General features: G+C 48.1%; 1 protein-coding gene across 1 annotated transcript in view; it reads left to right on the top strand.

Moving 5' to 3' along the window:
• Nucleotides 1-27,495, top strand: part of Capn13 (calpain 13) — a 56,492-nt gene that overhangs the window by 16,747 nt on the left and 12,250 nt on the right. The window contains exons 3-12 of the mRNA XM_026414005.2: nt 549-664; nt 6,139-6,275; nt 11,934-12,108; nt 12,969-13,043; nt 17,199-17,284; nt 20,565-20,639; nt 21,764-21,909; nt 23,640-23,782; nt 25,035-25,046; nt 27,097-27,299. Of these exons, the coding sequence (XP_026269790.2) occupies nt 549-664; nt 6,139-6,275; nt 11,934-12,108; nt 12,969-13,043; nt 17,199-17,284; nt 20,565-20,639; nt 21,764-21,909; nt 23,640-23,782; nt 25,035-25,046; nt 27,097-27,299 (1,168 nt within the window). The remainder of the gene's footprint in view (nt 1-548; nt 665-6,138; nt 6,276-11,933; nt 12,109-12,968; nt 13,044-17,198; nt 17,285-20,564; nt 20,640-21,763; nt 21,910-23,639; nt 23,783-25,034; nt 25,047-27,096; nt 27,300-27,495) is intronic.

Here is a 27,495-nt window from a genome sequence, read left to right as displayed (position 1 = left end):
CCGCCACCACTACAACAGCCATTAGCTGTCCCTTCTCTACTTGCTTGGAACTGGCCCTAGTGAATCCTTTCCCCAATTTTCTCCTCTCAGAGGGCAAATATGGGTTATACATTAAGCCGTCTTCATTCAAAATCTGAAATGTTCCAAAATTCTAAACTTTTTGAGAGCCAGCTTATTGCCACAAGTAGAAAATTTCACATCTGATCTCACGTTATGGGTTGCAGTCAAATACAGGTGCACTAAAAATATTGCTCTGCTTAAAATTTGCCTTCAGGCACTATGTATAAGGTGCCTATGAAACATATATGAATTTTGTATTTAAACTTGAGTCCCTCCCCAAGATAACTCATTGTGTATATGCAAATATTCCAAAATTTGAAAAAAATCCCAAATCTGTAACTTGTCTGATCCCAAGCATTCAAAATAAAGTATGCTCAACCTGTATTCATAAGGAAGTGTGCCAATTCTGGGGACCAAGGACCTGTAAAGTCATGGGATGGGTCTTCCAGATGTGTCCACATGGTCTCTATGACTTTATCCCTTCCCAGGAGACTGCTGGTTCCTGGCAGCGCTGGGCTCCTTGACCCAGAACCCTCAGTGTCTGCAGAAGATCCTGATGGACCAGAGCTTTTCACACCTGTATGCAGGGATTTTCCGTTTCCGGGTATGTATGCTTCTGTCACTCCTTAGACGATAGAGCACCCCTTGAGCACAGAGGCACAGAGGAAGCCAGAGTCATGGGTATTCTTGTGGCCTGGGAGCCTGAGATGAGAGTGACATTCCTGTGTTAGGTACACAGCCTATCTCATGGGGCTTATGACTTGATTACACATATGAGAATTAAAGTGTTTTCATGGAAATAAGAAGAAATGACAGTAATAATTAGCAAAAGAAAAGAGTTATTGACTCAGAACCCTGTAATGATGGCGGGTTCTTGTCTCTGTATCTATTCCTGCACCGTGTCCTGTTATTTTGATTACAGGAGTATCATAGGAAGTTGTAACCCCTGGAGCAAAGTCCCCCCCTTCATTATTCATTATTATTTTCTCAAAAATATCTTGGTACTTCTTGCACATTTATTCTTCTGTGGGAATTTTAAAATCATTAGTCTAATTAAAAAGAAAAGCCACTGTGATGTACAATGTATTAGCATCAAATTTATGTATTAATTTGGAAAAAATTACATTTTTATTGTTTTAATTATTCTCTTCCAGAAACGTTGCCTTTCTATTTATTCAGAACTAGTTTTATGCCCTTCAGTAAAATGTTATAGTTACGTTTTCTTATTGGTGCTCTACCTTTCTTGGTAAATTTATGCTCAAATATTTTATAATTTTATAGCTAATGTGAATGAAGTTGGGGTTTTTTTGTTTATTTGTTTGTTTTTGTTCTGCTCATTTCCAAGTAGGCATCACTGGAAAAAAGAAAAGCTACTATTTATTATATGTTAAACTGTATCTAAATACCTTACCAAACTCTTTAATAATTTCTTATTTTGTTATTTGGCAGAATCTGGATCATTTTAGTTACCTAATAACTGAAGTAAAGATAATTTTTCTCGAGAATGGAGTTGTGGCTCAGTGGTAGAGCATTTGCCTCACACTTATGAGGCACTGGGTTCGAACCTCAGCCCCACATAAAAAATAAATACAAAAATAAAGGTATTGTGTTCATCTACAAATAAAAATAGAAAACAAAGCAATTCAATTTTTTAAAAGATAATTTTGTTTCTCATTTTAATTTTTGTAGAACTTATTTTGCTCTTCTTTGCCCTGTCACATTAGTTAGCAACTCACAATTTTGACTCAAAGTGAAAAGAGTCAAATTCCTGTCTCCCTTTGATTTGGGGAATATACTTTCCTGATATACTGTCAGATTCAATTTGCTAAATACTTTGTTAGAATTTTTGTCCCTGTATCATGTGTAAAATTAGCTTCTAGTTTATGTTATTTTGTCACATTTGCATTATGCTAGCTTTTAAAAATGAATTGGTTGATATTGAGACTACTTTTTAATTTGAGATAATTTGAATAATATTTGCTAATCATTATCTGTCCTTTGAAAGTAAAATAAATAAAAACGAAAGAAAGAAAAAAATAGACAATGGTTAAATTAGCTGACCCTGCCTAATCACATTTTAAAATATAATTTCTTTAACTCCTTCTATATGTTTAGTGGCTATTAACCTGCTCAGATACCTTATTTCTACTGAACTTAGTTCTTGAAATTTATCCTTTACCAGAAAAATCAACTATTTCTTCTGTATTTCCAAATGCATTTCCTTAGATTTGCTCATGTGATTCTCTGAGAATCCATTGTATCTGTGGCTAAATCTACTTTCTCAACAACAGTGCTATATTTCTATTTTTCCAGTTTTTCTTAATCCAACTAATCTGTTTGTATTGATATTTTAAAACAAATCAACTTTGATTTTCACTATTCATGTTATTTTTTTCCTTTTAAGGTTTTTATTTCTATGCTATTAATTTTAATTTTATCTTTATTAATTACTTTTTTCTTTATCTTGGTTAATTGTATTGTTCTTTTTTGTTTATTGAAATTACACAGTTTAGTATTTGAATTCTTTTTTAATGACAAAAGCTTTTAAAACTATAAATTTTCCTCTGAGATCTTATCTGAATCTATAAGTTTTATTATAAAATATTTTACTTTTGGCCTGGGAATGTAGCTCAGTTGAAGAGTAGCTGACACAAGACTCTGGTACAATCTCCAATACCCGCCGCCCCCTCCGACAGATTTACTTTTATTAATTTTAAGATGATTATTTTTGGTTTTTAAATTTTGGTTTGTTCATTCATATACATATGGGGGTTATTCCTTTAAAGTTTATTTAAATTATAAATGATGACATTTTATAGGAGAGGGCAATCATCTGGTTGCTGAGTTTTAGTTTTGTTAGATTATAGCTGAAGAATATAAATCATAAAATATCAACATTCAGGGAAATTATTAAACTAGTTTTAGTTATGGTTAAGTCTGTGACAGTTTTTGTTGATGATTCACGGACACGAGAATATAGGTTATCCAGGGGTCATGAGGGTATTCACTGAATCAATCTTTCTGATTTGCAGATTGTACTATCTACAATTTTCTATTTTATCCGGACTTAATTTTTCTGCTTAATTTATCAAATACTAAATGGACAATTGAAGTTCCTCCTCAAAGTCATCCTTTTGAGACTTCTCATGCTTCCAAGTATTCTGGCTCTGCACATATTCTCCTTGTATCCTTTGGTGGCCAGAGGTTTATGATCTTTATCTTTTTGTTAGGATAAACTTGTGTAGCATCTCTATTTGTTATACTTAAAGCCTTTGGCCTTGAATTTCTCTTTATCTGACAATCACATTGCCACACCAACTTCCTATTATTTACATTTCCTTCTTACATCTTTGCGTGTCCCTTAAATACCAATTTCATTTTCACTATTTTAGGCCTGTTTCTTATAAAAAGCCTGTTAAGAACTCATTGATTACCACTGTTTCTTCTACCTTTATTGCTTGAGATTTTTGTTCTAATTTAACTTTCATTGGATAGAAGTAGCAATTTGCATAATTTCCTCAGTCTACATGAAGGATTTTCATGTGCTCTTATTTAAGAAACGACATTTTGGTTAGATTTAGGATTCTTGGAACATGTTCCTTTTCTCAAAATTTCCGTTGCCCCATTGTCTTGTGGCTTCTAATATTACAGAAGAAAAATCCAATGCTAATCTATTTTCCAGGCTTTGTATGCAGAATGTACTTTCAAACTGCACATCTCTAAGAGGTTCTCTTTCTTTCCCCAGAATTCAAAAATCTTTCTAGAATATATTCAGATGTGTGCCTTTAAGAAATAGTCCTGCCTGGAATTCAGTGAACTCTCTATCTGAAGACCAGCCTCCTCCTGCTCAGTCTCCCTCCATCATTGCTGGGCCTCTTGCAGTGCATCCTCAGCTGGATGTGTCAGCCCTGTTCTCACCTCCTGAGGTCCCACTGTGTGCATCCTGGTTCTTTTGATAGGCACCTTGGTGATACTGCTGCCACTGTTGGTCCAGGGACAAAATGAGGAGTGCACTGGAAGATTCAGGATTGAACTACACCTGGGCTCACCCTGGAGCTGCCAACATGGCGGTGGTGGCGGGGGTTGGAGGAGTTACTTAGTGGTTATAGACCCAGGCAGGACACGCTTTGCCCTTCTGGGTGACAAAGACAGTTGCAGAGTTCCCCAAAGGCATCTGCAGTGCTGAGCTCTGAAGACCTCTTCTCATGGTTGTGTGCTCAAGCAATTCTTCTGGAGAGCACCCAGTGCCCATGGCCCCTTGGATACTTTACCCAAAACACTTCTGGTTTTCCTGTCAGGCATTTGGGTGCAGGCAAAATGGTGCCTGCATGGTACTTAGAAAGGGTAGAAACTCTGTCCAGACACCAGACCTCCTTCCTCATCCAGTAATGCAGACCAAGAAATATAGGTTCATGGTCCCATTCCTGACCACCAGTCAAGCCACTTACATCCTCTCCTGCAACAGGAAACTTATCTGATGCTCTCTTTATCTAGGGAGAGAAAGTTCCATCACATTTCTGGTACGGGAAGATGGAGGCAAGGGTGATTTCTAGTCATGGTAACCAGAGCAGCTTACTGGAGCCAGGATGCACTCACTTGTGCAGGCCTTCTAGGCACTAGGCTCTACTCTGGGTGCCAAACAAAATGACTGTTGACAAACAGTCCCTCAAAACAATACTCTCGCTTTCACAGCCATCTGATCCCAGTCACTGCCTATCAGGAAGTTGGTTCTTAATCTTACCATCATTTGACAGATGAGGAAACTGAGTCACAGTGAAGTGTCTCACCCAACATTTGTTGCTTGGGCATGAAGGGTCAAAACCAGAATTCACATACAGTTCTACCAACTGGACAATCTCTGCTCTGTGTTGCTACTCAGTTAAGCCCAAGACCTAAATGGTGCTTCCAGTCCCTGACTCTTCTGGGAGCTGGGATCAGCTCCTGATAACATGCCTACTCCCTCTGCCTCTCCACCTACACATCTTGCTGCTGGATGGGAGAAGATGCAAGTCTACAGTATGCCTGAGTCAGCTGCAGTGCACAGACGCATTCGGGTCCATGAGGACGTGTTCTTTGCTGCCTCTGCTGACATCTCTTCGTCTCCATCTCTGCTCTGAAAGTGCGTCCTCAGCTGGATGTGTTAGCCCGACATCTGGGACATCCAGCTGTGGAAAAGGCCATGGGGATGAGAGATCACATCCACCCAGCTTTAGCGGAGCCCCTGTGGCTTCGACTTGCTTTCATCAAGGCTCAGGGCTGAAGCTGGAAGCCCTGCTGCTCATCCAGCACAGGGGAGGCCAGCAAAGAAACTCAAAAGTCTGGCTTTGTAATGGATTCTCCTCATTTGGCCATGTCCCCGGGTGAACTGTTTAGAGTTGAATGCTAAAGATGAAAACAGTCTGTTTTGGAGAGGAACATCTGGCTCATTGGAGCTCTTAGCAGCAGCAGTGCCAGCCAGTTACATATCTCTGCTGTAATGGCAGTGCCAGTGTGACGTGAGGACAGGAGGGCCAGAGGGAGACTGTCACCATCTCGGTCCTCCTGAGCCATGAGCATCATTCTGCCTCCAAGCCTTTGCCCGAGTGGTCTCCCCTCCTGAGATTCCTTCCCTATCTCCTCATCAACTGCCTGAATCTTACCTCCTCCCTCAGGCTCTCAGCTCCTGGTGGGTTTTCCCGCCCCTCTTACAATCCTGCATCTACCATTCTTCTTGGTTATTTAGCACATTCTCCCTCTACTGCCCTTTGTGCACTAGAACCTAGAGAGTCTCCATGTCCTTGCAATTCACAAAGAACTTGCCAATGTGAGGTCATAGTTAGCAGCAAAGCCAAACTAGAACCCAAGTCTCCTTCCTCCCTGGGCTAACTTGGTCTGTGCCTCATTTTCTCCATCTACCAATATGGGTGACACGCCCTTGTCCTGTTTAGCAATCTGAGCTGGGATTGCTCTGGGTCTAGTTTGTTTTTGCATTATGGAAGTCTTGTTGCAACTGTGGCTGTCTTTTTACTTAGGTTAGAGGGCTGCAGAGGCTCCTTCCTGCCTCACCACTCCTAAGACATACATGTGTCTCTCTTCCAGTTCTGGCAGTATGGCCAGTGGGTGGAAGTGGTGGTTGATGATCGACTGCCTGCCATAGGCAGAGACTGCCTTTTTGTACGTCCTCGCAAAGGCAACCAAGAATTCTGGCCCTGCCTGCTGGAGAAAGCTTATGCCAAGTAAGTATGGGCCTGCTTCTCTCCCCAGAGTTCCATGCTGGCCCCGCATGCCTATGCCTTGCCCTTGCAGATGTTCCCCACCAGCTGGTCCTGTAGCTCTCAGCAGCTCTCCTGAATGTGGGCAATGTCCCTTGGAATATCAGAGCCATTGCCACCTGGCTGGGCATCCTCTGTAAATAATCATCATGTGCAAGAATCAGTGCTGGGGCCATCAAGAGGGACCCAGGGAGACATAGTGAAGTGTGGGCAGGGCAGAAGACAGAGATATGCACAGATAATATTATTGCTAGTCTGGTGTGAGTCCATATGAAATATAGCCCTCCTTGGAATCTGAAGGAAAGTGGTTCTAAGACCCCACATGGATTCTAAAACCCACAGGTGCTCAAGGTTATTATATAAAATGGTTTTTATATAACCTATCACATCCTCCTGTATGCACTGTATGCATTGAATCATCTCTGCATTACATGTAATACCTAATGCAATGTAAATGCTCTGCAAATTGTTGTTAAACTGTATTGTTTAGGGAATAATGGACAAGGAAAGATTGTGCATGCTCAGTACAGACCCAGTTTTCCTCCCAAGGGTCTTGATCTGTGGTTAGTTGAGTCCTGGATGTGGAGCCTGCAGATACAGGGGGCTGACTGAGTGATACCTCAGTCAAAGTCCAGTGAGAGGGCAGAGAAGAAACTGAGCCTGACTGTCCGACCCACAGAGAGGTCAGGCTGAGTCTGTAGGGGGAGGCAGCATCCGAGTGAGGCGGAAAGGATGGGGGATCCTGCGCAATAGGGGACTTAGGGGCAGAAGCAGCCCCAGCAGAGAGTGTGTCAGGCAAAGATATCAATGGGGCACTTCAAGTTAAGGTCCAGGCAACTGGAGGCCTGGCATGGCTGATGTGAGGTGGCAGTGGGTGTGGGTGTGTGGGGCAGCTTTTGCCCATTCTCCTGTGCTCTGCACACTATGCTCAGGGACTACCTTCTGGCGCTGACAGGCTGAAGACTTACAGCATCTGACTCACATTTCACCTGGGCTTTGGGGCTGGCTTTCATTCAACGGATGTCTCCTGAGCATCTCCCCAGATGCCAGGCACTGGGGTTGGCACTGGGACAGACTCTCAGGCTGTGTGTGAGGAAGAGGGCACTGTCATAAAGCCCCTTACAGGTGAACAGATGCTCAGACTTTCCAGAATCAGAAAAATGCAAATAAAAAGAATAATAAAACACCTCTCCACTCCTAGGAGACTGCAGAGGTTAGAATCCTGGATAATGCCGAGTGTTTGCCAGGAATCCTCGAGGAGCCCTGGAGGAAGTGCCACACAACAGCCTTCTGAATAGCCACTCGACAACAGATTAGTGACATGCACATCTCACACCCTGTAAGACACTCCTAGAGGGACACTCAGGAGACAAGTCTAAGGCTGTTCCTGACAGTGCTATGGGGGTGCAGATTGAATCTATGGTGGCACCTATCACCAGTGCATAGGTACCATGGGGCAGGTGTGCTCATGTGGAAAGCCACACAGCAGTTGGAAGCCTCAGATCCAATCTGCACATAGGAATGTCTTCAGAGGCCAGGTACCGAGAGAGTGCGGCAAGAGACACTGAGCAATAAAACACAAAGTTATTTATGGGAAAGAAACTATGCCTTGGAAAGTGTGCACTTGACAAGGACACATGAGAGTGAGCAGTTATCCCTCCCAGGGCAAAGGCCACACAGAGAACCACACCCTGGAGAAGAAAATGAGCAGACGGGGGTTCTAGGATCACCACAACCAGACCCTCATCTCACACGTGGGGAAGCCCAGCCTCCCAGCAGTTGGAGGTGGCAGGTGTAGGCAACCTGAATCAGCCAAGGCCTCTGGCACCTGACCAGGGGACCCTAGGTACAAAATCTATCAGGACTGCAGCCCTGGCTGCATCCAGTGCTAGGCCCTCTGGGGTGATAATAATACCACCCAATAATACCTCCCAAGTTCCTGTCCTTCTGGAACCTACACCCTAAGGAGCAAGGTACCCGAGTCCTCTTGGCAGCTTGTGAAAAACCGAGGTTGTTGCTCATTTCCAGTGTTAGGAAGAGCTGTTCGTTAGCCCAGGAAATGAAGCCCAGATAACAGCAGCGGCTGTTGAACTGGTGCACATGTTTGGGGAGGTTAATTCACTTCTAAGCTACTTACAAAAATACTGCCATTATCTTTCCAGCATGGATCCCGCCCCCATCAGGCCAGGGCCTCCTTTTTCTCTTCTGTGAAAGGGGGTAGCGTGGAGGTTCACTGGGAGAATTAGAAAGCTGCGGAATGAAATGATGACTTTGACCCCATTTTGTTAACAGCTGACCTAAAGCAATCATTCAGCTTGAAAAGAAATGGGAAAGTAGACCTGGAATCCAAATTCCGCTGCCCAAAGAAATCTAGCAGAAGGTAAAATGTTTCAAACTATTAAAGCCATTTAAAAGCTTTGCCCCCACCCATCCAAAGAAGGAAGCCGGTGAATGCAGGAGTGAGTCAAATAGAATTAGAGCACTTGAGAGCTGGAGGGGACTTCTGTGAGTATTGAACCATCTCTTCTTCTGTGAAAGGTGAGGAAACTGAGGCTTAGAGAGGTGAAAAGGCTTGTCCAAGGTCACACAGCGTTTGAGGCCAAGCTGGTACAATAACTGTTCTCCCTGTCACATACTTTCCCACCAGTCCTCAATAATGTTAGTCCTACAGAAAGAGATTTGTCTTCTTGCTTTGGATAACTTCGTGCCTGGCACATGGAGACTGTAGCACACGTGTGGAAAACACGTCTGTCTGTGTACAGAGCCCTCTTTTGCTCCAGGGGTGTAGGCAGCTGCCGAATAAGCATGGGGACTCCAAACTTTCAACTATCCTTGTGCCTGAGGATTCTGGAAATGAATTGGTCAAGTCAGTCAAATGTGGGGGGAAGAAATAAATCCATGTTTGGAGATTCTTTTCCCCAGAGGTTATAAAATAGAGAGCAGATTAGGTACAAAATCTGGCAGGCTGCATACTACCCTTCATAAAGTCTCTGCAGGTGAGAATTGCAGTATTTCAGCATCTTGTCTGGCTCAGATTTAGACATCTGGATTCTTCCCTCTCGTATCATTGCAGGCAGATAGACATTTCCCCCAAATAAAGCTGAAGCAGAGAAATAAGGACAAGACTCTCAGAATTCCTGGGTTCTGGTGACAGGGTTTAGTGACAAGGTGGCAAGCCCAGTTCTCTCTCTCCCCTTTTCTTTCTATTTTCTGTCCGCCAAGGGGGCTAAGAATAGTTGCCGAGTTCCTGAGCATCAGCGGGATCCTTGAGCTCATGTTTGGAAAGCAGGGCGATAGCTCCTTGTCAAAACACCCAGCTGCTGCTGGGACCAGCTTTGTGAACACTGCAGACAGACAGTGAGAGAAGGTTCTGGAAGTCCTGGAGGGGTGCTGGCCTTGGGAGTCAGGAAAGGGGTGTTTCTGGTGACTACAGAACAGTGTGGGTGGGAGACCTCAGATGAAACCCAGGGCCACTGAGACTGTGTCTGTGAGATAGCCAGGGAGGGGACAGAGCCCTCCACTGCTGTCCTGGGGTGGCCAGGATGCTGCCCTGGAGGGTTTGGCCAGGAAGGGGCTATTGCAATGAGGCTCCAAAACAGGCTCCAGAACCCCAGCCTGGAACCTTCAGTAGCCCTGCAATGACAAGTGTGACCTCAAGAACTGAATGCTGAGACCCAGTTGGGCACTATTGTGATCAAAGGGTGGCTCTGCAGTTGACTGAGCAAGTGCTCCTGAGATAAGAGTCTCCTATCAGTCCTAACCCAGGGTCAGAGAGAGGGAGAGGGGATGATAAGATCAGAACCAGTTTTAAAACAAGTTGGGTAAATCTGTCACATGGTGGTTCCTGGAGAATTGCCCCTTTGTTCTGTGGGTCCCTAACTGTCTTTAGCAATTGGCTTTCTAAGCGGTCTAGGCATCTGTGCTGCATTCCACTCGATACGTATTTGCTGAAGTGAATTTATTGGAATCTTAGGTAGTTTCCTGGAAAAGTGACCTAGGTGGAAACAGGGTAAGAAAGAAGAGTCTGGGCTCCAAGAGCATCAAATCCACCTTGCTCTTTCCAGCTGAGTGGCCAAAGACAGGGCAGGGCAGGGACTTGTCCAAGGCCAAAGACACTGTAAAGTCCGCAGTGGGCATGGATCTAGGGCCCGACTCACATCTGATTTTGCAGCACTAGAAAAAAATGGCACAGCAAGGTTCCCCCAGCCCACACCCGCTGCCTGCCACCTGTCAAAGGCCTTGTCCCTGCTTGCTACAGACAGAAATGTACAGGACTCTGGAAAAAAGCCAGAGTCGCAGAGATGACAAAGGCAAGGGCAGCAGCCGCTGGGCAACTTTGAAGCCAGGAGGCAACCCTAGGCCCTGCTGCCCTCTGCGTCCCTGCTGCCTGTCCTGTGTGGCTGCCCTGGGTGGATTTGGGGATTCCACAGAAAGACAGTTCACCCCACTGACAGGAACTAGATGACCCGCCCCACCCCACCCCACCCCCGTCCGCAAAGTAAATATGTCTTGTCCCTGCTTCAGTGGAACCACTGTGACTGGTGGAACCATAGGACGCTCCCTTCCCCATTGCTGGCCCCGTCACCAGCTCTTCAGGTGCTGGGGGTCTCCCCGCTGCGATTCTTCCTCCTTGGAATACCTGTGCCTCTTTCCTTACCTGGGTCCCTCCCAGAAGTCTTCCCTAGACCCCAGGTTAGGTTCGGCCTGCCCTCTCTGTTCCACAGGGATCCCCCAGGTTTGTAGCAAATACACACCAAGAAGGGCCAAGAAACCTGGTATATTGTTATTATGACCCCCTTCTAAGGAGAGTGTGTCCTGATGTCTCACGCTGACACCAGTGTCACAGAGCCAGGTGCACACCATCCACTCACCAGCAGTGACCCCCACCGCCCCACAAGGCAGGTGCTGTTCATGCCCATTTCCCAGATGAGCCCTAGAAACCTTCTGCCTCTTCTCAGGGATGGAGGGCTCAAGAGCTCCGAGGCCAGGGGTTGGGCCCAGGTGGTCTGTGATGAGCTGCTGAGGCTTGGGGCAGAATCCAGAGTAGGGCAAGATAGGGGTATAGAGGCTGGGTATTTGGGGGTGCAGATGCAAAAACAGAAGGCCCAGTGGTGGTGGGTGGTGGGAGATGGGAAGAGGTCTCAGGATGACAGTCTGAGGGAGTCTTATGTCAGATTTGTCCCTCTCTGTGTTACCTGAGTAAAGCCACCTTGTCCCCCTGCTGATTCCAGGCTGGTTCTGGGAACAGAAGCTCTTGATCAGGGTCCGCCCAGGTTGGGAACAGGCTTTTTGCTGCTTGTCCCTGCTGGAAGGCAGGGACGGGGTCTTAATTGTCTTTGGACACATAACTGGTGTGCTCCCTAGCCTGGCCCCTAATGTGGGCCTGGCACACAGTCAGGGCTTAGCACGTTGTCCAGCTGAACAAGGAGTATTAGATACTCATTAAATAACACCCAGGGTTTACTAAGGGCTTGTCATGTTCTTTGCTCCTGGGGGGTTGTCCTCCAGAGTGGATCAAGCCAGTCCTCACCTGGGAACCCCGCAGAGGGTCAGTGTGCCATCTCCCTTCCTGATGTGTCCCCTCAAAGGGTTCCGAATGCTGATATGACTTCCCCCTCCCAGGTTGCGTGGATCCTACTCCCAACTGCACTATGGCTACATCGAAAACGCCCTGGTGGACCTCACAGGAGGGGTGGTCACCACTGTCAACCTGCACTCCTCCCCTTCTGACCTGCTGATGGCAGTAAAGATGGCAGCCAAGACAGGCTCCCTGATGACTTGTGCCACCCCAAATGGGGTGAGTAGATGAGGAGCCTCTTTGCACTGTTCCAGTCTTTGCTCCCCCGGAGTGTCCAGCCAGGGACCCAAAGTCGGGGAGGGGAAAGGCAAGGGCCAGGGTGGAGCATTTGCTGGTGAGCTTTACCCAGCTCACATCTCACCTCGTCTAATCCCAGTAGCCCTCCTTCTGAACTGAGTAGTGCAGAAATCACTTCCCAGAAGAGGACACAGGCTGAGGGGTAAGCAGGGTGTTCCGCACACAGCCAGAAAGTGCTGAGCAGGGACTCTGGTGCTGCTGCCTTCAAAGCCTGGACCTACTACTTCTTCCTGACCAGGAGCCTGATAACCAGGGGGTCATCACGCACTGCATAAGGCAGTTCCTGCTGCCATCAGGAGCTTCCTTGTATTCTGTTTTGGGTTTATAAGGCCAGCACGTCTCATTTTGAAAAGCTTGGAGGGGATCCTCCAAGTTATTTGAGTCTGTTAGGCAAGGTCTGTGCCCTATCCATGGGATACTCCCTGCACTCTTTAAATGCAGGGGTTTGGAGTCCCACCTCTCTAACCCAAAATGCCACCAGAGATCTACAGTAGATCAGAGATCTACAGTGCACTTTAAGTCCCCATTGCTCATTTCAGGGGCCTCAGCAGAATCCCTGCCTCCTGTTGTCTATTCGGGACACACTCTGTGCTGGGTCTTGTCCGTCCTGGGTGGTGGGTGGAGCAAGCAGCCCAGATCACCAGGACTCTGTGGTGTTCCTTCAGCCATGGGGCCGTCTCCTGACCCTCAGTCACCCTCCCGCTGTCATCTCTGCCTCTCTATAAAAGAGTTCTGCACTCGGGGAGGGAACTCAGTGCTTGGTCTTCCTTTCTCCTCTGCAGCCAACTGCTGGGGCCCAGGTGATGAAGAACGGGCTGGTGAGTCAGCACGCCTACACCGTGACCGGGGCTGAGAAGGTGAGGCTGGCCGGCTGGCCTGGCGTCCTGCCCCTGGGTTCTGCCCTGGGGTTCTTGTCCCTCTCAACAGGAGCCAGAATCCCATGCCTCCAGCAAGCCCAGCAAAGCTGACATGTGTCCCTCCTACCCTCACAGTGGCAACTTCCGTGGGCAGCCTCGCTCCCTGGTCTTCAACCAGGAGTTCTGGTACCCAGGACCCTCTGTCCCAGGAACCGCTCAGTGACCTTGCTCTCCTTAAGATGATCTCAGGTCAGAGCCTCTAGCTAGGCCAGGGAGTAGCTAAAAGAAGGCAGAAGGATCACGCAGTTAAGTCAGGGCTGGGGTGATGTGCCCTGTGATGTTCACACTAAACTGATAGAACAAAGGTACTCTAAACTATAGGGGCTGAACCAAGACAAATTTCACTTTTCTCTTGGTTAAGCAGACAATTGGGCCTCGTAGTTGGCTCTGCCATCCTCAAGAGGGGCCGTCCACCTAAGAGCCCAAGACAGCTGCTCTGAGTCCCTCATCTCCCAGTCAGCAGAGGAGAAAGAGGCCTAATTTAATCCCGTGGCCACACCAGAGCCCAAGGGAGGCTGGGAGACACACCATCTAGCCGGCTTCCATGTGCCCAGATGAAACATGATTCCTGTGGAGCGAGGGGTGGGACAGCACTAGAGGGCAATCTCTCCCCAGATGCATGAACTGACGCGGGTGGACAGAGATGTGTGTAATTGCTGTGTGGGCATGATTTGTCTACACTGAAGTCCAGCTTTTTCCATTCATGTGGGGAGAAGCTGAAGCCTGATGGGAAAAAAACGCTTTTTGCAAAGTCATGGAACAGCAGCCAGAAAAATGGCCCATTGAGGGACCTCGTTTCCCATTCCCCATCTGTGCTTGTCGTGCAGCTGGAGCAATTCCACTTGCCAGGCTTGTGCGGTTTCTTGCTAATGGCCCACCTCTGTATTTCCCATTTCCCACTACTCCTCTAGGCCCTAAGAGACAGAGTTCCAAACTCCAAAGTGTCTGTCTCACAGCTTCAATTTGTGGCTTTCTCAAACTACCCCCCTCTGTATCGATCTGTTTCTCCTGGCCATTGACTGAGGCCAGTCGCTCCATTGTTTCATGTTTTACTGAGTGTCTCGATTCACAGAACAGGGCCAGTATCTCCTGTCTCCTGAGTGCCTCCCTAAGGTAAATCAACAAGGAACTGCTCCCTCTGCATTAGGTGCCTACTAGAAGAGAGCTGGCACCTAATAAATGTTCGCTGGATCAATGGGTAATTGCGCTAGCATGAGTGTATGAATGGATTTGTCTTTGGCCTGTGACCATAACATTGCAGATCCACCATCACAGAACAGAGCAAGGAGCCCACAATACATTTCCCACCAGCAAGAAAAAGCTTTCCCTGATCACCCAGGAAGCCCGAAGAGATCTGTCACAGTGGCTCCAGACTCTGGTCCTCCAAACTGTACCCCAAACCCTTGCCTGAGTTCTCAGTGGGACAATCAGTACCATCATCACCCCTGACCACAAATGAACACTCTGCAGTGTGAAGCTCCCCTGCCCCAGATGTGGACAAGTCTGGGGATGGAAATAGCTTTTATCTTCAGCTTTTTCCACTATCCATGCTGTCTGGACTCCTGTGCGGAGGAGAAGACCTTGCCACTGAGTCCAAATGTGGAAAAGAGAGCGGAGATCCAGTGACATCCACCGTGTTGGTCGTGGGAAGAAGGAGTGGTCTGAATGGAGCACCTCACCTGGGATGATGGATGATCAAGACCATGTCTTCTGTGGTCCATCCCACCCTGCCATTCTGAGCAGCTGACCCTTTGCAGAATGTGCCTTTAGGAGCACGAGCCTAGAAGATCCTCTGTGAAAACAGGTTTCCAAACACATTTGGGAAAAATGCAGCTCACCATTTCCCTTTCTGGGAAACTCACAATATACATTAGCAGTTTAAAGGTTCTGAGAAGGTCTATATTAACAAGATAAGTACGACTTGGTTTTAATTTACCTTTAGCCATGAAACTATTTTCTGGGAATAACTATCAATGGCCAATGGAACATATTCCAAAGAATACGTCTGAGGAGCTACTGCTATTCCAGGGTAGGTAACCTGGGCCACCTCTTGCCCAGCGACACCTTTTCTGAGAAGTTGGCCAAAGTAAGGAGTTAAGGTCAGCAGCTAGGGCAGTGAAGAAACTGAGTCAGCCCACTCTTACTTGTAGCCATGACCTTGCTTCAAATGTGACCCTTGCACCCCTTGCCAAGGTCCATGTGGTCACTAGTAGGGGACCATCATAAAGGACACCATCACACATGGTCCAGAACTTGACTTGGTCAAGGAATCCTCCTCCAGGGAGAGGAGGCTATAACGCTGAGCCACCAGTGTTAAGATTAAACCAGCCCATAAATGTAGCGTGCTTTTTAATCTGCTCATCCTCCCTCCAGGCAGGACACAGACAGGAAGATAAATGAAATTGGCATTTTTTATTATGCACCTAGCTCCGCAGTGACTCCCCTGGGCAAGGGGGGTGAGTGTTTATCGGCATGCCTCATTTAGCCCTGCTCCCAGCCCCTTTGAATCACTGGCTGCTTTCCTTCCATGTGCCCAACTGAGCCCCTGACTATCTGCTGGGCACTGAGGGTGGCTCATTAAGCTCTGTGGGCCACCGGGCAACCATTTCTCATGTCCCTGCTCAGTGGACTCCGGCAGGTGCTGGCAGCTAATGATGAACTGTGTGCAAGGCCTGGGGGTAGATCAGGGAGGGGTGGGAACTCTGTATCAGGAGACCCTGTGGTGGCACCAAAAGCCAGAGCATGTTCCACTGTGGTGCTGGCCAGAGATGGGGCAGACAAGACAGCAACAGGAAAGACCCTCATCCCAGCCAAGTTCCAGAGCCCCCATGTGGCCATGTTACTTCTCAGGGCAATGCCCTGTTGGCAGCTGGGCCAGGGGGATCAAGGGTTAATTTTGAGGCCAAGATCACAGCCACATCTCAGAAGGGTCTTATCTATGTCCAGTTTCAAAATTAAGAGCCTGGTCTTTGGAGACGAACAGTATCTAGGATAAGAATTCTGCCCCACTCCTGGCTTACTTTGTGGCCTTGGGAATCTCGCTTACCCTCTCTGATGCTCAGTTTTCTCCTCTGCAAGACAAGAGGAGAAAACCATCATGTAACCATCTACTCCAGAGGACTGCACCTGAGGTAAGGCAAGTTAGCCGGCCCCTGGCTCTGAGCCCAGCCTCCACGTATGGTCTTCTCTGAACGCTGATGTGCTGCTCAGTTTTCTCAGCCCTTCTGACCTACAGTCAGTGGACTCACTCGCTCCCACCTTCTGCTCTCTGCTCAGAGAGCCTTAGCACAGATCAATATCCCAGCTACAACTCAATCATATTTTAATCCCCCCCCCAGGCTGAGGGCTCCAGGCCCCTGGAAATGCAGGTTCTAGGGTGTGCTGTTGTTTCTTGTACCTTTCCTACAGTCCTGCCTTTGGCTTAGTGGGAATAAAGGAGCCAAGGTGCGACCTCAGTATCAGATGAGTGACAACATGGAGAGCTTGGCCACTGCAGGCCATCTGCTCTTAGAGGCTTCTGGCCAGCAGGATGAGGTGCAAGATGAAGAGGTCTAGCCTTAGCCCCTCAGTTCCCAGGCTGTCCCAGTATGGCAGCACCCTTCTCTACCCTCTGCCTTCGCGACAGCACTATGGAGATCGCACTGCAGCTCCCCACAAGAGCTGGCCGGGAAGGGGGCTCTGTCCCTGGGATAGAAATACCTTCTGTGACAGGGGGTGGAGGAGGCTGGGAACCCATAAAGATCTGTCCTCTGCAGCCGGAAGCTACATCCTCTGCTATTTATCTGCTATTAAATCTGAGCTCACCCAGGTCCTTGGATGCAGTCGGAGACTATGATAAAGTGGCACCTGCCCTGCAAAGGGCTCAGCAGAATGAGGGGCCATTTTCTTCTCTATCTCATTCCAACTCCATGCAGGCGGCAAGAGAGACATTGATTTTTTTTTTCCTTTCAATTTTTTTTTTCCTGGCTGCAGCCAAATGAGGTCAGAAGTTAAATTAGTCCTTGGAGATAAAGAAGCAGCTGCATTCATATTCCCTCTTTCTGCTGACTTTTGCCAGAGAGCCCTGACGGTTTCCTTTTCTGTTCTTCGTTGCAGATTCAGTACAGGAGGGGCTGGGAGGAAATCATCCGCCTGTGGAACCCCTGGGGCAAAACAGAATGGAGAGGGCGCTGGGGAGACTGGTATGGCTTCTCACTGAGAGCACAGCACTGAGAGCACCTGCCCCCGCGGGCAGCGCGTCCTGCCTGAGCAGACCTTTCTGCAGGCCTGACCAGTTCACTGCTAGGTGTGGCGGCCCGTCCACCTCACACTCCCATGATGCCTTTCTCTAATGTCTATCAGGCAACGACAGTGTGCCCTCTGTACACGGTCTGCTCTGTGCTGCTGGGTGGGTGCTATGAGGTATGGACAGATGATGAGGCCCTCATGATAGGAGTCAATGGAGTAGATGGATCTCCAGTGTCCAGATGAGCATGCCCTGGTAGGGGTCCAGCTGTATGGTCAGCAGCCAGGGGACAATCCCTGGTGTCCCACCCACCCCACACCCAACTGAGAATGTGCAGGTGGCCCTGGGAAAGGTCGAGGGTCGGCAATAGGTTGCTTGCTTCTCCTGGAAGCCCTAGAGGCACTCCTCTGAGGGCCTGGGCAGATGTGTGAAATGCTTCACAACAGAGTGGCCACAGCCTTGTTGCTGGTGGGGGTGGGGGTGGGGAGCATTAGGGAAAAGGAAATGCAACACCTTCAGACAGGAGACCGACCCAGTGAGCAGTGGGAAGCAGCGCTGTGAGCACAGTGGGTTCTAAAAGGTGGGCGCAGTCAGCTGGCTCCAGACCCCACTGCCGCCTGCCCAGACCCAGCCTGCAGCCCTGCCAGGCTGTGGCACCACTGCTCTGATTCTCTGAGAGACCCAGTGGCTGGTGTGTACCTGGCACATGTGGGAACTCAGCAAATGTTGAGATGAAGGTTTAATGGGGGTAGGGGACAAGTAGAAAAGCAAGGGAGAGAGGACAGAAAGGAGGGAACAGCAAAATGAATTTGTAGACGCCCCCTGGAAAACAGAGCCACCAAAACCAGCCACAGAAGGGAAATAAACTTGCAAAACCATGAACCAGTCCAACCTGGCAATGTCTTCCTCACCCCGTTCCCTTCCTCCTTTTTCTCTTGCCTTTATTCTTTCTTTCTCCTCTGGGGTCTCCTTTTCCCTTTCAACATCAATTCTAGAATCCTCTCCCTTTTCAAGTTCTTCTTGTCATTACCCCGAGCTGTCAAATATGGCACAGTAGGTGATTCGATTTAGCCAGAATCCCTAGTTTGGGGTTGGCTATTAGAGGTAGGAGTAGAGCAAAGGCCGGTGGCAAGGACAGATTCTGTAGGCTGGAGAGCAGGCAGTATTCTCCCAGGAGTTGCTATTTCAACAGTGTCCCCGTGCTAAGCCTCGAATGACTGTAAGGGACACCAGAGATCAGGGAAAGACAATGTCCCCTGGATGGACATGTTGGGAAGAATGTCATGGACTGGATTGAACATGAGTTGCCTCTGCAGGGAGGGAATATGCTACACTTCAGAAGGGACACTGGGTAAGAGGACCAGCATCCCAGCATCCCTGTCCAGGAATATGTGTAATCTGCTCAAGGCCAACAGCTGGCCTGAGTCAGAAGAAGTGCAGAGAGTGGGGCTGGGGCTGGATGGCCCGATGCCAGCTTAGAAGCTTGGATTTATTCCTTACAGGCTCAGGCATGAAGGGGAGCCGTGCCTGCAGAGAGGGGATCTAGCAGCACCAGCTCTGTAGGATCATGTCCCTTGTGAATGCTGAGGGTTGCCACCTCCCAGCAAAACCCAGGCTGGAAGGAAGCAGTGGGGTCTGCATAATCACTGTCTCCATGCAGGTGGTCGATTTCTTCCTACTTTTTAGGAATGGAGATGGATGGAGGGAGCTGGATGGTCTAATCTCAGCCATAATTGAAATTTCAGTCGCACACACTTAAAGGCAAACTTACATGAGTCGATAGAGTATTGATTTACACTACATTTATTTTCCCTTACACACTGCAGAAAATGTAATTATCACTTAATTATAAAATTGCCATTTTACAATAACACATCTGACTGCCTCAGCCTGCAGCCAGAAGCCCGAGTGGTGGTCCCTGCCTTGCTGTCCCAGCACAGAGGTGACCCAGGCTGTCAATGTGAGCTCCTCTACAGGAAAGATCTCATTAGATTTTGTGCCTCTGGGGCCCATTGCCTATGAGCTTGCCTCTGCTTTGAACAGCAGACTGAAGGAGGGTCTCCTCCTCCCTAGACTCTGGATGAGCTTCATCCTCCCAGTGATGTGGACAGTGGTAATTAGTTATCTAAGCAAGGAAGCAAGCAAATCTTCTTGTGTCCTGAGTATGTGACAAGGCATGTGTCAGACCCCTGTGGTGGTATTATGGTACACAAGGCTCCTAGCACTTGGAATCTAGCAAGGGAGGGCAACAATAGCAATACATGGTGCTGAGACTAAAATAGGAGTGGTGAGGGATGCTGGTGCTCAAAGGAGGGCACCTACTCTGGGTGTGCAGCAGGTGGGTCATCGGGGCCATGGGAGGCTTTCTGGAAGAGGTGCCCTTTAGAAGGAGAGATCAGTGAGAGTTAACAGGTTACAGAACAGAGTGGAGGAAAAGCACTCCAGATGGGGGAACATCAAGGTGAAAGCCAGCCTGTGGGGTTGGAGTGTCTTTTAAAAAAATAAAGACATTCGTGACTGCTGGGGCACAGAATGAATTCAAGCACAAGGTGGGGTGGGGAAGAACAGAATTTCCCAGGTAAGTTTTGAGATGTGGGCAGAGGCCAGAGTTTTCTTTAAGGAGGTTGAACTTTGCCTGGAGAGTAATAGGGAACCCCTGGCATGTGTTCAGGAGGGAAATGACATAATCAAGTTCATATTTGAGAACCACGATTTGAATGACAATGTGGAGAGTAGGTAGGAACGTGGGAAGGACCCAGTAGAGGGAGACCAGTTCAATGTTCAAGGGGGGTGAGGGTGATATGAAGAAGGACAACAAAAGTAGGGGTAGAAGTGAGTGAGTGGCTGCGAGAGGTGTCTAGGAGGCAGAATCGATGAATGAATAATCTTTGGTGACTGTTTAGAGCTGAGGGTACAAAGGGAGAGAGGCAGAGAGGGAGAGAGGAGAGACTCTTCATTTTTCTCAGGCAATAGAGGAGGTAAAGGGTGAGTACGGGCAGATGATTTGAGGTCACTGAGAGACTCTAGTGGAAATGGGTGGTGGAATACAGATCCGTCCAGAGCTCAGCATAGAGGAACAGGCTGGGGACAGGTGTTTGGAAGCCATCAGCATGAGAGAATGACTGAGTCCTTTCCCTAGGAAGTAAAAATGGCCTGTGACAAGTGACCCTGCTAGGGCAACATATGGTTGATAGAGAATGTTCTACGAGATCTCACTCGTGTCTCTCCACGCACAGGTCCTGGGAATGGCAGGAGACCCGTGACCAACGGAAAAGCCAACTGTATGAGAACAAGGAAGATGGAGAGTTTTGGTATTAGCCTCTTTAAGAATGCTGTTTTGAACCTTTAACCGTCGTCCAAACCCTCGGTCCCTACCCCTTTCCCTAAACTTTCATGAGGTTGGAAATGAGAATTGCAGAGACCTGTTTAGAGGGAGCCTATTTTTTCTACAAAGACAAAAAGACTTTGGGTGGGACATCATTGCGTTCCCTGTCTTAGTGGGAAAGCCACCTTGGTTATGAGGTACTGGGCTTTCCCAGATATTTTGATGGTAAAGGGAATGAGGGCATCCAGGGTTTGAAAGGAACAGCTTCTTGGAAGCCAGGCAACCTGGTTGTCATGCCCATATCTTCCATGTCATCTTGTTGTGACCCTGCATGCAATTCCACAATCTCCCTCTGAAATGAATCTCCAAAAGAGGAGCGGGAAGTTCATTTCTTAACCGGACTCTGGAATTCTGGGAGGGATGTCACTGTCGTCACCCAGAAGTCAGGCAGACTAGACAGCCAGATGCTTTAAAAAGGCAGGTCCCACCATGTGCACACCTCTTAGAGGAGGAAGTGGACCTTTCTTGGAGGGGTTGTCGAGTTTAGTTAGTGACATATTTAGATGAAATTTAGCAGGTGTGAAAAGGAGCCTGGGTTATTAAGAATCAGAGGAACAAATGTAAATTAGAAGTATAAATATCCCCCAATATTTCCACTTTTTCACAGTAGGAGGTGGGATTTGGGGTGTGGACTCAATTTTGTTTTCATAAAAACCTCAACAATGGATTTGGCAAAGGGCCCCAGGGAAAAGCCAACTTCCTGGCAGTAGGTGGGGCCCACAGCAGAGAGGCTGGCGTGTCCCACTGGTCATGGAGGGCTCACGGTTGGATCAGTGACTCAGGGAATAATTAATGATACAGCCCCTCCCAGGTGACACGAAAAAAACTCAAAATATGACTCTGTTATCGCCCTCCCAAACACTGGAGGGAGAGATCCTAAAAAAGCAGCATGGTGCTAAATCTGCAAGAATCCGACCCAGGTCTTTGTGTGGGTCTGTGGTAAGTCAATGGATACTTGAGCTGATGCTGAAAAGGTACAATGAAGCGATGGGAACCCCCACCTGGGGACACACTGGCCGTCCTGTAGTGACATGGATCTGATTTCCACAGGATGTCATGTCAAGATTTCCAAGAGAACTTCTCCTGCCTGTTCATCTGTAACCAATTCCCCATCACCCTGGACCATGGGATCACACCCCATGAGAGATGGCACCTAATCATGTTTAAGAACCAAGTGCTTCTTGGAAACCCCACAGGTGGGTAGGATGTTGGGAATCATTCTGCCAGACCAGCAGATCATTCTTCAGCCCTACTGCTGCCCTGGTTTTGACCATCTCTGACCTTTAGTTCTAAATAGACCATTAGCCTGATGCTGAAAGGAGAGGAATTTGTCAGCCTAAAGAAGCTACTGCTTCTTCAAGGAACATGGCAGCCGGTGGGAGGTGGCGGGAGAATCTCTACCATGCCTCCCTTGGCCCTTTGTGTTCCACCAAGTTCCTTCTTCTCACCTCCATCTACCTCTAGGGAGTGCAACAGAATCCCTGCTCTTTAGAACATATCCAGGACGGTGGGTAAGGCTGTGAAAAGAAGCCCAGACCAAAGTTGAGACCTTGCTTAAACTATTGTCTTTGCTGCACACTAACTTTGTGACTCTGAGAACATAGCTTACGTCTTTGTCCTCAGCCTCCCCAACTGTAAATGGTGGAATGAGTAAGCCTGTCTGCTCCTTGAACCTACAAAGCACCACCCAGACTCAAGGAAGAGTGTCCCTACCCCAGGTTGGTTGTAAGACAGCTGTGGTGGCACTTCTGAGCCATTGACAGGTCCCCCTGGGATAAAACTTGTTGACTTTGTCCTTACTTCTAAGTCACCTTCCCTTATTGTACCTCCCGCTCCCTGTGACATTGATAAGTGAAATTGCTTCCTGTGGAGTTGAATCAGAGTGTGCTAATATTTCCTTGATAAAAGAGGTTGTGTACAATATATTTGTGTGTGAAAGTGCGTATGTGTACATATGCATTTCTTCTCCTGAGCGGCTGCCTGCTGAGAATGTGCTGTTTGAATGACCCCAGGCCCCAGGGTGTCCCTCTTTTCAACCTCCTGGTGCTAGTGATCACTCTGCTACTCAGATAGCCTCCTCACCAGGAGGCCATGGACAGACTCAAAGAACTGCCCAGTCATTCTTGGGCAGCAAATGTTCTGATTCATCTTCCTGAGCTGTGCCTGCCTATACAGCCAAAGCCCTCTTCCCTGGATATGATGCATATCAATGAAACAAACAAAATTATGCATTGGGGCCATTTTTAGGAATACCTTACAGGGAGGGAGAAAAGGGAGCCATTGATGCAGCACCTGCTGTATGCTGCTCTGTGCATTTTAATGCATTGTCTTGCTCAATCCCCATAGAAAGCCCATGACTGCGATGGTCTTTAGGTCCCTCCCCCACTCTCAGAGCTTCCCGGTTGTGACCTAAATCTTCTGATATGTGTCTATTCACCTTGATCCTGACTTACCTTTATTATTTCATGCATTGAAGAAATGTTTCCACATGAGATTTTCTTCTCGCTCTAGCTTCCGCAAGCATGCTTGGGTAGAAGAGCAGTGTGGATAGCCCTCTCTGCCTATTTTCTCATTTCCTTTGATGCTTGAACCATTGACACCATTTCAAGGCTCCATGGTTACATCTGAGCATAAGGTCATGCAGAAGGACTCTGGAATTTCACTTATTATTATAAACACAGCCCTTGACTTTACATTTAAAAAACATTAGCAAGTGGGGACTTTACTCCCTCCCTGTTTTTAAAACAGGAGACTGGAATTTAGGAAATAAAGAAACTTGTACCACAACTGGGTAGAGACCCAGGTCTTAGGTCTCCAAATGCAGAGTTTATAAGCCAACCCCACAGGACTCTCTGAACTGGACATAACCCTCATTGAGGGTCCCAGCTGTGGAGCTGAGCACCAGTAATGGTTCTTTCTCACCCAGGAGCACCCAGGAGGGAAACTCAGTACTTCTTCGATGTGCCAGAGCTCACGAGGGGCCACAACGTTGTGGTGTCCTTCACTGTCAGGCCACAAAGCTTGGAGGCAGAAGATGAGAACCTTCCGATACGCTTCCAGGTGTTCAAGGTAAGGCAGCCTGTCTCAGGGCTTGCCCTTTGGGACATTTCTGTATACCTTGGACTGGGGAGAGCGGCTGGTCAGGCTGGGAGATTGAAGTACACCACAGCTTTGAAGATAAAGCCCAAGGGTCTGGAGCACTGACCTGTCCAACTTGAAATTTAAAATGAAACAAAATGAAAAAAAAACAACCTTAAAACTAGAGAGAAATTAGACTTGACATTGTTTGTAATGGGACATACCTCCTGCCTGGGTCACTTGTCAGCTTTTCCTGGTATGATGCAGAACTTAATGCCTGTACCTTAAAAGGTGGTCTGATCTAAGTTCAGCTGTTGTAATTAGGCAGATTCCTGGGCCTGCCACAGACCTCCTAATCAGATTGTGCAAGAACAGAGTCTGAAAATCTGTGTTTTAACAAGCTCCCGAGGGGCTGATTACACACATTATGTTTGAGAATCATTGGTCAAACTTTTGTAAAGAGTTAAAGGAAAACAAAACAAAACAGCAGTTATAAATCCAGGAGCTGTGTTGAGGTACCTGGTCTGCCCAGCCAGGACTCAAACACCAGATGAGTCTACTAAAAGCACCTCGGCCACCTCTTCCATTTCGAATGGAAGACAGAAGCCCCAAAGACGGTCTCAGGTCTGCCCCAGTGCACAGCTCCTGGGGTGGTTACTTGTGTCATTGTCTGCAAGCCTGGGGCCCCGGAGCTGGGCAATACAACACCCTGGTGTTAACTGTTTTGCCCAGAGTCTTTTCATTTCAGAAGCCCTAGCAGGGCTGTAATCATTCTCATTTTTAAAAATACTACCAGAGCCCACTTCTCTCTTTTCTACCAGAGATGCATTATTTCTCAGCTGCCCAAGATCTCCCCAGGCTCTCTGGATATCTCAGTGGATAAGGATCCTGATGGAGTTAAAAAACCAAAGAGGAGTCTAGACCTTGACAGCTCAAAAGAGATTTGAGTTCTCTTTTGCTGTGCAGCTGAGAAAAGAGGCTCTATGTGTGCCAGCTGCTGGGCTCTCTGGCGCACTTGGGACTCAGTGGGAACAATGTCTGGCACAACTAAAATTGTACCCCCTGGTGCAGCCCTGTGCTCCCCAACTGCTGCAGGAGCAGGGAGCAGTGGTGGATGAGCAGCAGGCAGAGGAGAAGACAGTGGAAAAGGGTAGACAAGCTGGGACCCTTAACACATGGGCCTTAGGGGACATTTCCCAACTCTAGCAGGCCTCCTGAACATCTTTCTTCCTCTTCCCCACAGGTGGACTCCCAGGTATTGATCACCACCGTCCTCACTGGGCAGGCTTCTTGGTGCTGCCCCTTGGTAAAGTGTAACCTCTTCCAACACCGTGTCCTTCACATGTCCTCTGGCTGCAAATTTTGGTTGACCTCTCCAAACAGGTCAACAAAGCAGGAAAATATTTAGTTGTCCTGGTCTGAAATCTGGACCCCTAGAGGGTTCTCTTGTTTAACATTCAAGAGGGGCTGCAACCACGAAGCCATCCTCGGTTTTGGGCCCCTAATGCAGAAGGCGGGTGCAGCTGGTTCGTCTGTATGGTTGAGGGGACCCGAGAAGAACCTTCAGACTCCCAAATCAATCAGCCCCAAATCCATCACAGACCCAAGTGTGCAGTCCACACGCAGCTTCAGGCATACCCTCTGGTTCCTCTGACAAGCAAAACGCTGCCCCTTCTAAACAGATGACCTGGCTCAGTACTGATGACAGGTGACTTCAAACTCTAGAGGATAATAGAGAAGGATGGATGAAATCCAGAAACCCGTCCTCCAGGCACGTAGTCCCTCCAACGGCTGTGAGTCCCTCCATGGCTGTGAGCTCTGCAGTGCCCTCGGCTGCCAGAGGAAGGCACAGGAGGTGGAAGGGAAGCAGGTGGGCCACAGCCAACAGAGGGTGACTGCAGCCCCTCCAGGCCTTCCAGGGGAGTCTCAATAGGTAGACAGAGGCCAGGACAGGGAGACTGAGAGCAGGGGAGACTCAGAAGTCCTGGCAGGAGACCTGCCCCACAGTGGTGGCCGAGCCACAGAGCAGAAAGTTAGGATCTGGCCCCTGGCCCCACCAGCCATGGATGTGGGACAGTGAAAGGGCCTTGAGGAAACCCTCAAGGGCTAGGAATGGGATGGCACTCTAGTTCCCAGAGCTGGAGAACAGGGTAGGGACTGGATCCAGGAAAAGGCACAAGCCCCTTCCCTAGAGTGACAGTCAGCTCTGTGCCCAGCCAGCCCTGTATTAATTTGAGGTGTGCTCCTCGGAGCGCTGGACCAAGACCTCTCATCACTGCCCACACCCCACTTGCGGGCTGCCCTGAACAAGTGTTTTCCAAAGAATAGGAAATCTGGCAGAGCTGTGAGGTCTAATGGAGGGAGGAGGGCAGGACACCAAGGCCATCCTTGCCTCCTAGACTATAGCAGCCAGGCTGCCCACGCACCTCTGCATACACACTCCTGCTCAGAGCCACAGGACATAGCTCTGAAGAAGACAGTTATCATGGCTTCTGCCCAAGAAAGTCAGGCTCCCAAACCCATGGGGGCTGCTTCCACCCAGCCCTCTGCTGTACACCTGGGGCAGTGACCTACCTCCTGTCTCACTCTGCAGCCCAACTCTGTTCCTGCTTCCTGTAGAGAAATTCTCCCCTTCCCCCATTTCTCCCCCACAGCAGAACTCATAAATAATCATTTCATGCTGCATAACCATTCTAAATGGAATCCCCATGCTCCACTGTAGTGGGGAAAATTTGTTTAGTAAGGGGTTTTTATTATGTAATATGTATGTGACATCTGGTAATAGGAACTGCATTATATTTATTGTTTTATCTCTCAGAAAATATTGAAATAAAAGGAAAATGATCAGGGCCTATTATTTTCCAATGAGAAGGAATCTCTGGGCTCTTCTGGAGAGAGGGAACAGAGGAAGGGAGAAGAATGCCACTCTGTCATGCAGTGACAGCCAGAGCATTTGCTAAAGGTTTAGGAGAAAGTGGGATATAAGGCCCCCAAGGAAATTCAGCATTGGCACGATGTCACCAGCCTTCTCTGTGTGTAAGTAGGGGGAGAAAAAAAACAAAACGAAACCAGAGACCCAGGATGCTGGTAGGCTTAAAGAGATAGTTTTATGTGTCATTAATTGTAGTGTGTGGAGTCTAGATAAAAAACATCACTATAACTCTAGTGGGTTTTTTGAGAGTTCACTGTCTCCCTGTCCAGGCCCTGTAATTGCTGCTCTGGTGAACAGAGCAGGATCTGGAAGGTGAGCCTCTCTCCTGGTGGCTGGGGACCATGCTTTTTCACAACACTCACCTTTCTTCCAGTTCCAGCAATTCCAGGAGAGGTTGCCGCCCACATTTTTCTCCCCATTCAGACACGATATCCAAGGCACAGAGTATGAAGTCAACTCCAACTTCACAAAGTCCTTCCATCTGCTCCCTGGGCACTATGTGGTGGTTCCCTTGGCACCCAGAGAGAAGACTGAATACTTGCTCCGAATCTTCCTGAAAATGCCAGACAGTGACAGGTACGGAGCCTTTGGGATTCTGAGTGTTTTATTCTACTTATTTTTGTAAAAATGCATCACATCACTGTGTGCAGTGCTCTGTGCCTTGAATACAACATGGACGGTCAGTGGAGACACAATACTGGCCCTGCTCTCGAGGAGATCACCATAAAGGGGGACAAGAGAGACTGGGAATCAATAACTAGACCCCAAGCGA

The sequence above is a fragment of the Urocitellus parryii genome, chromosome 12 (assembly GCF_045843805.1).
Source record: "Urocitellus parryii isolate mUroPar1 chromosome 12, mUroPar1.hap1, whole genome shotgun sequence".
Lineage (NCBI taxonomy): Eukaryota > Metazoa > Chordata > Mammalia > Rodentia > Sciuridae > Urocitellus > Urocitellus parryii.
The sequence above is the reverse complement of the archived record's forward strand: the minus strand, read 5'-3'. Positions and strand labels throughout refer to the sequence as shown.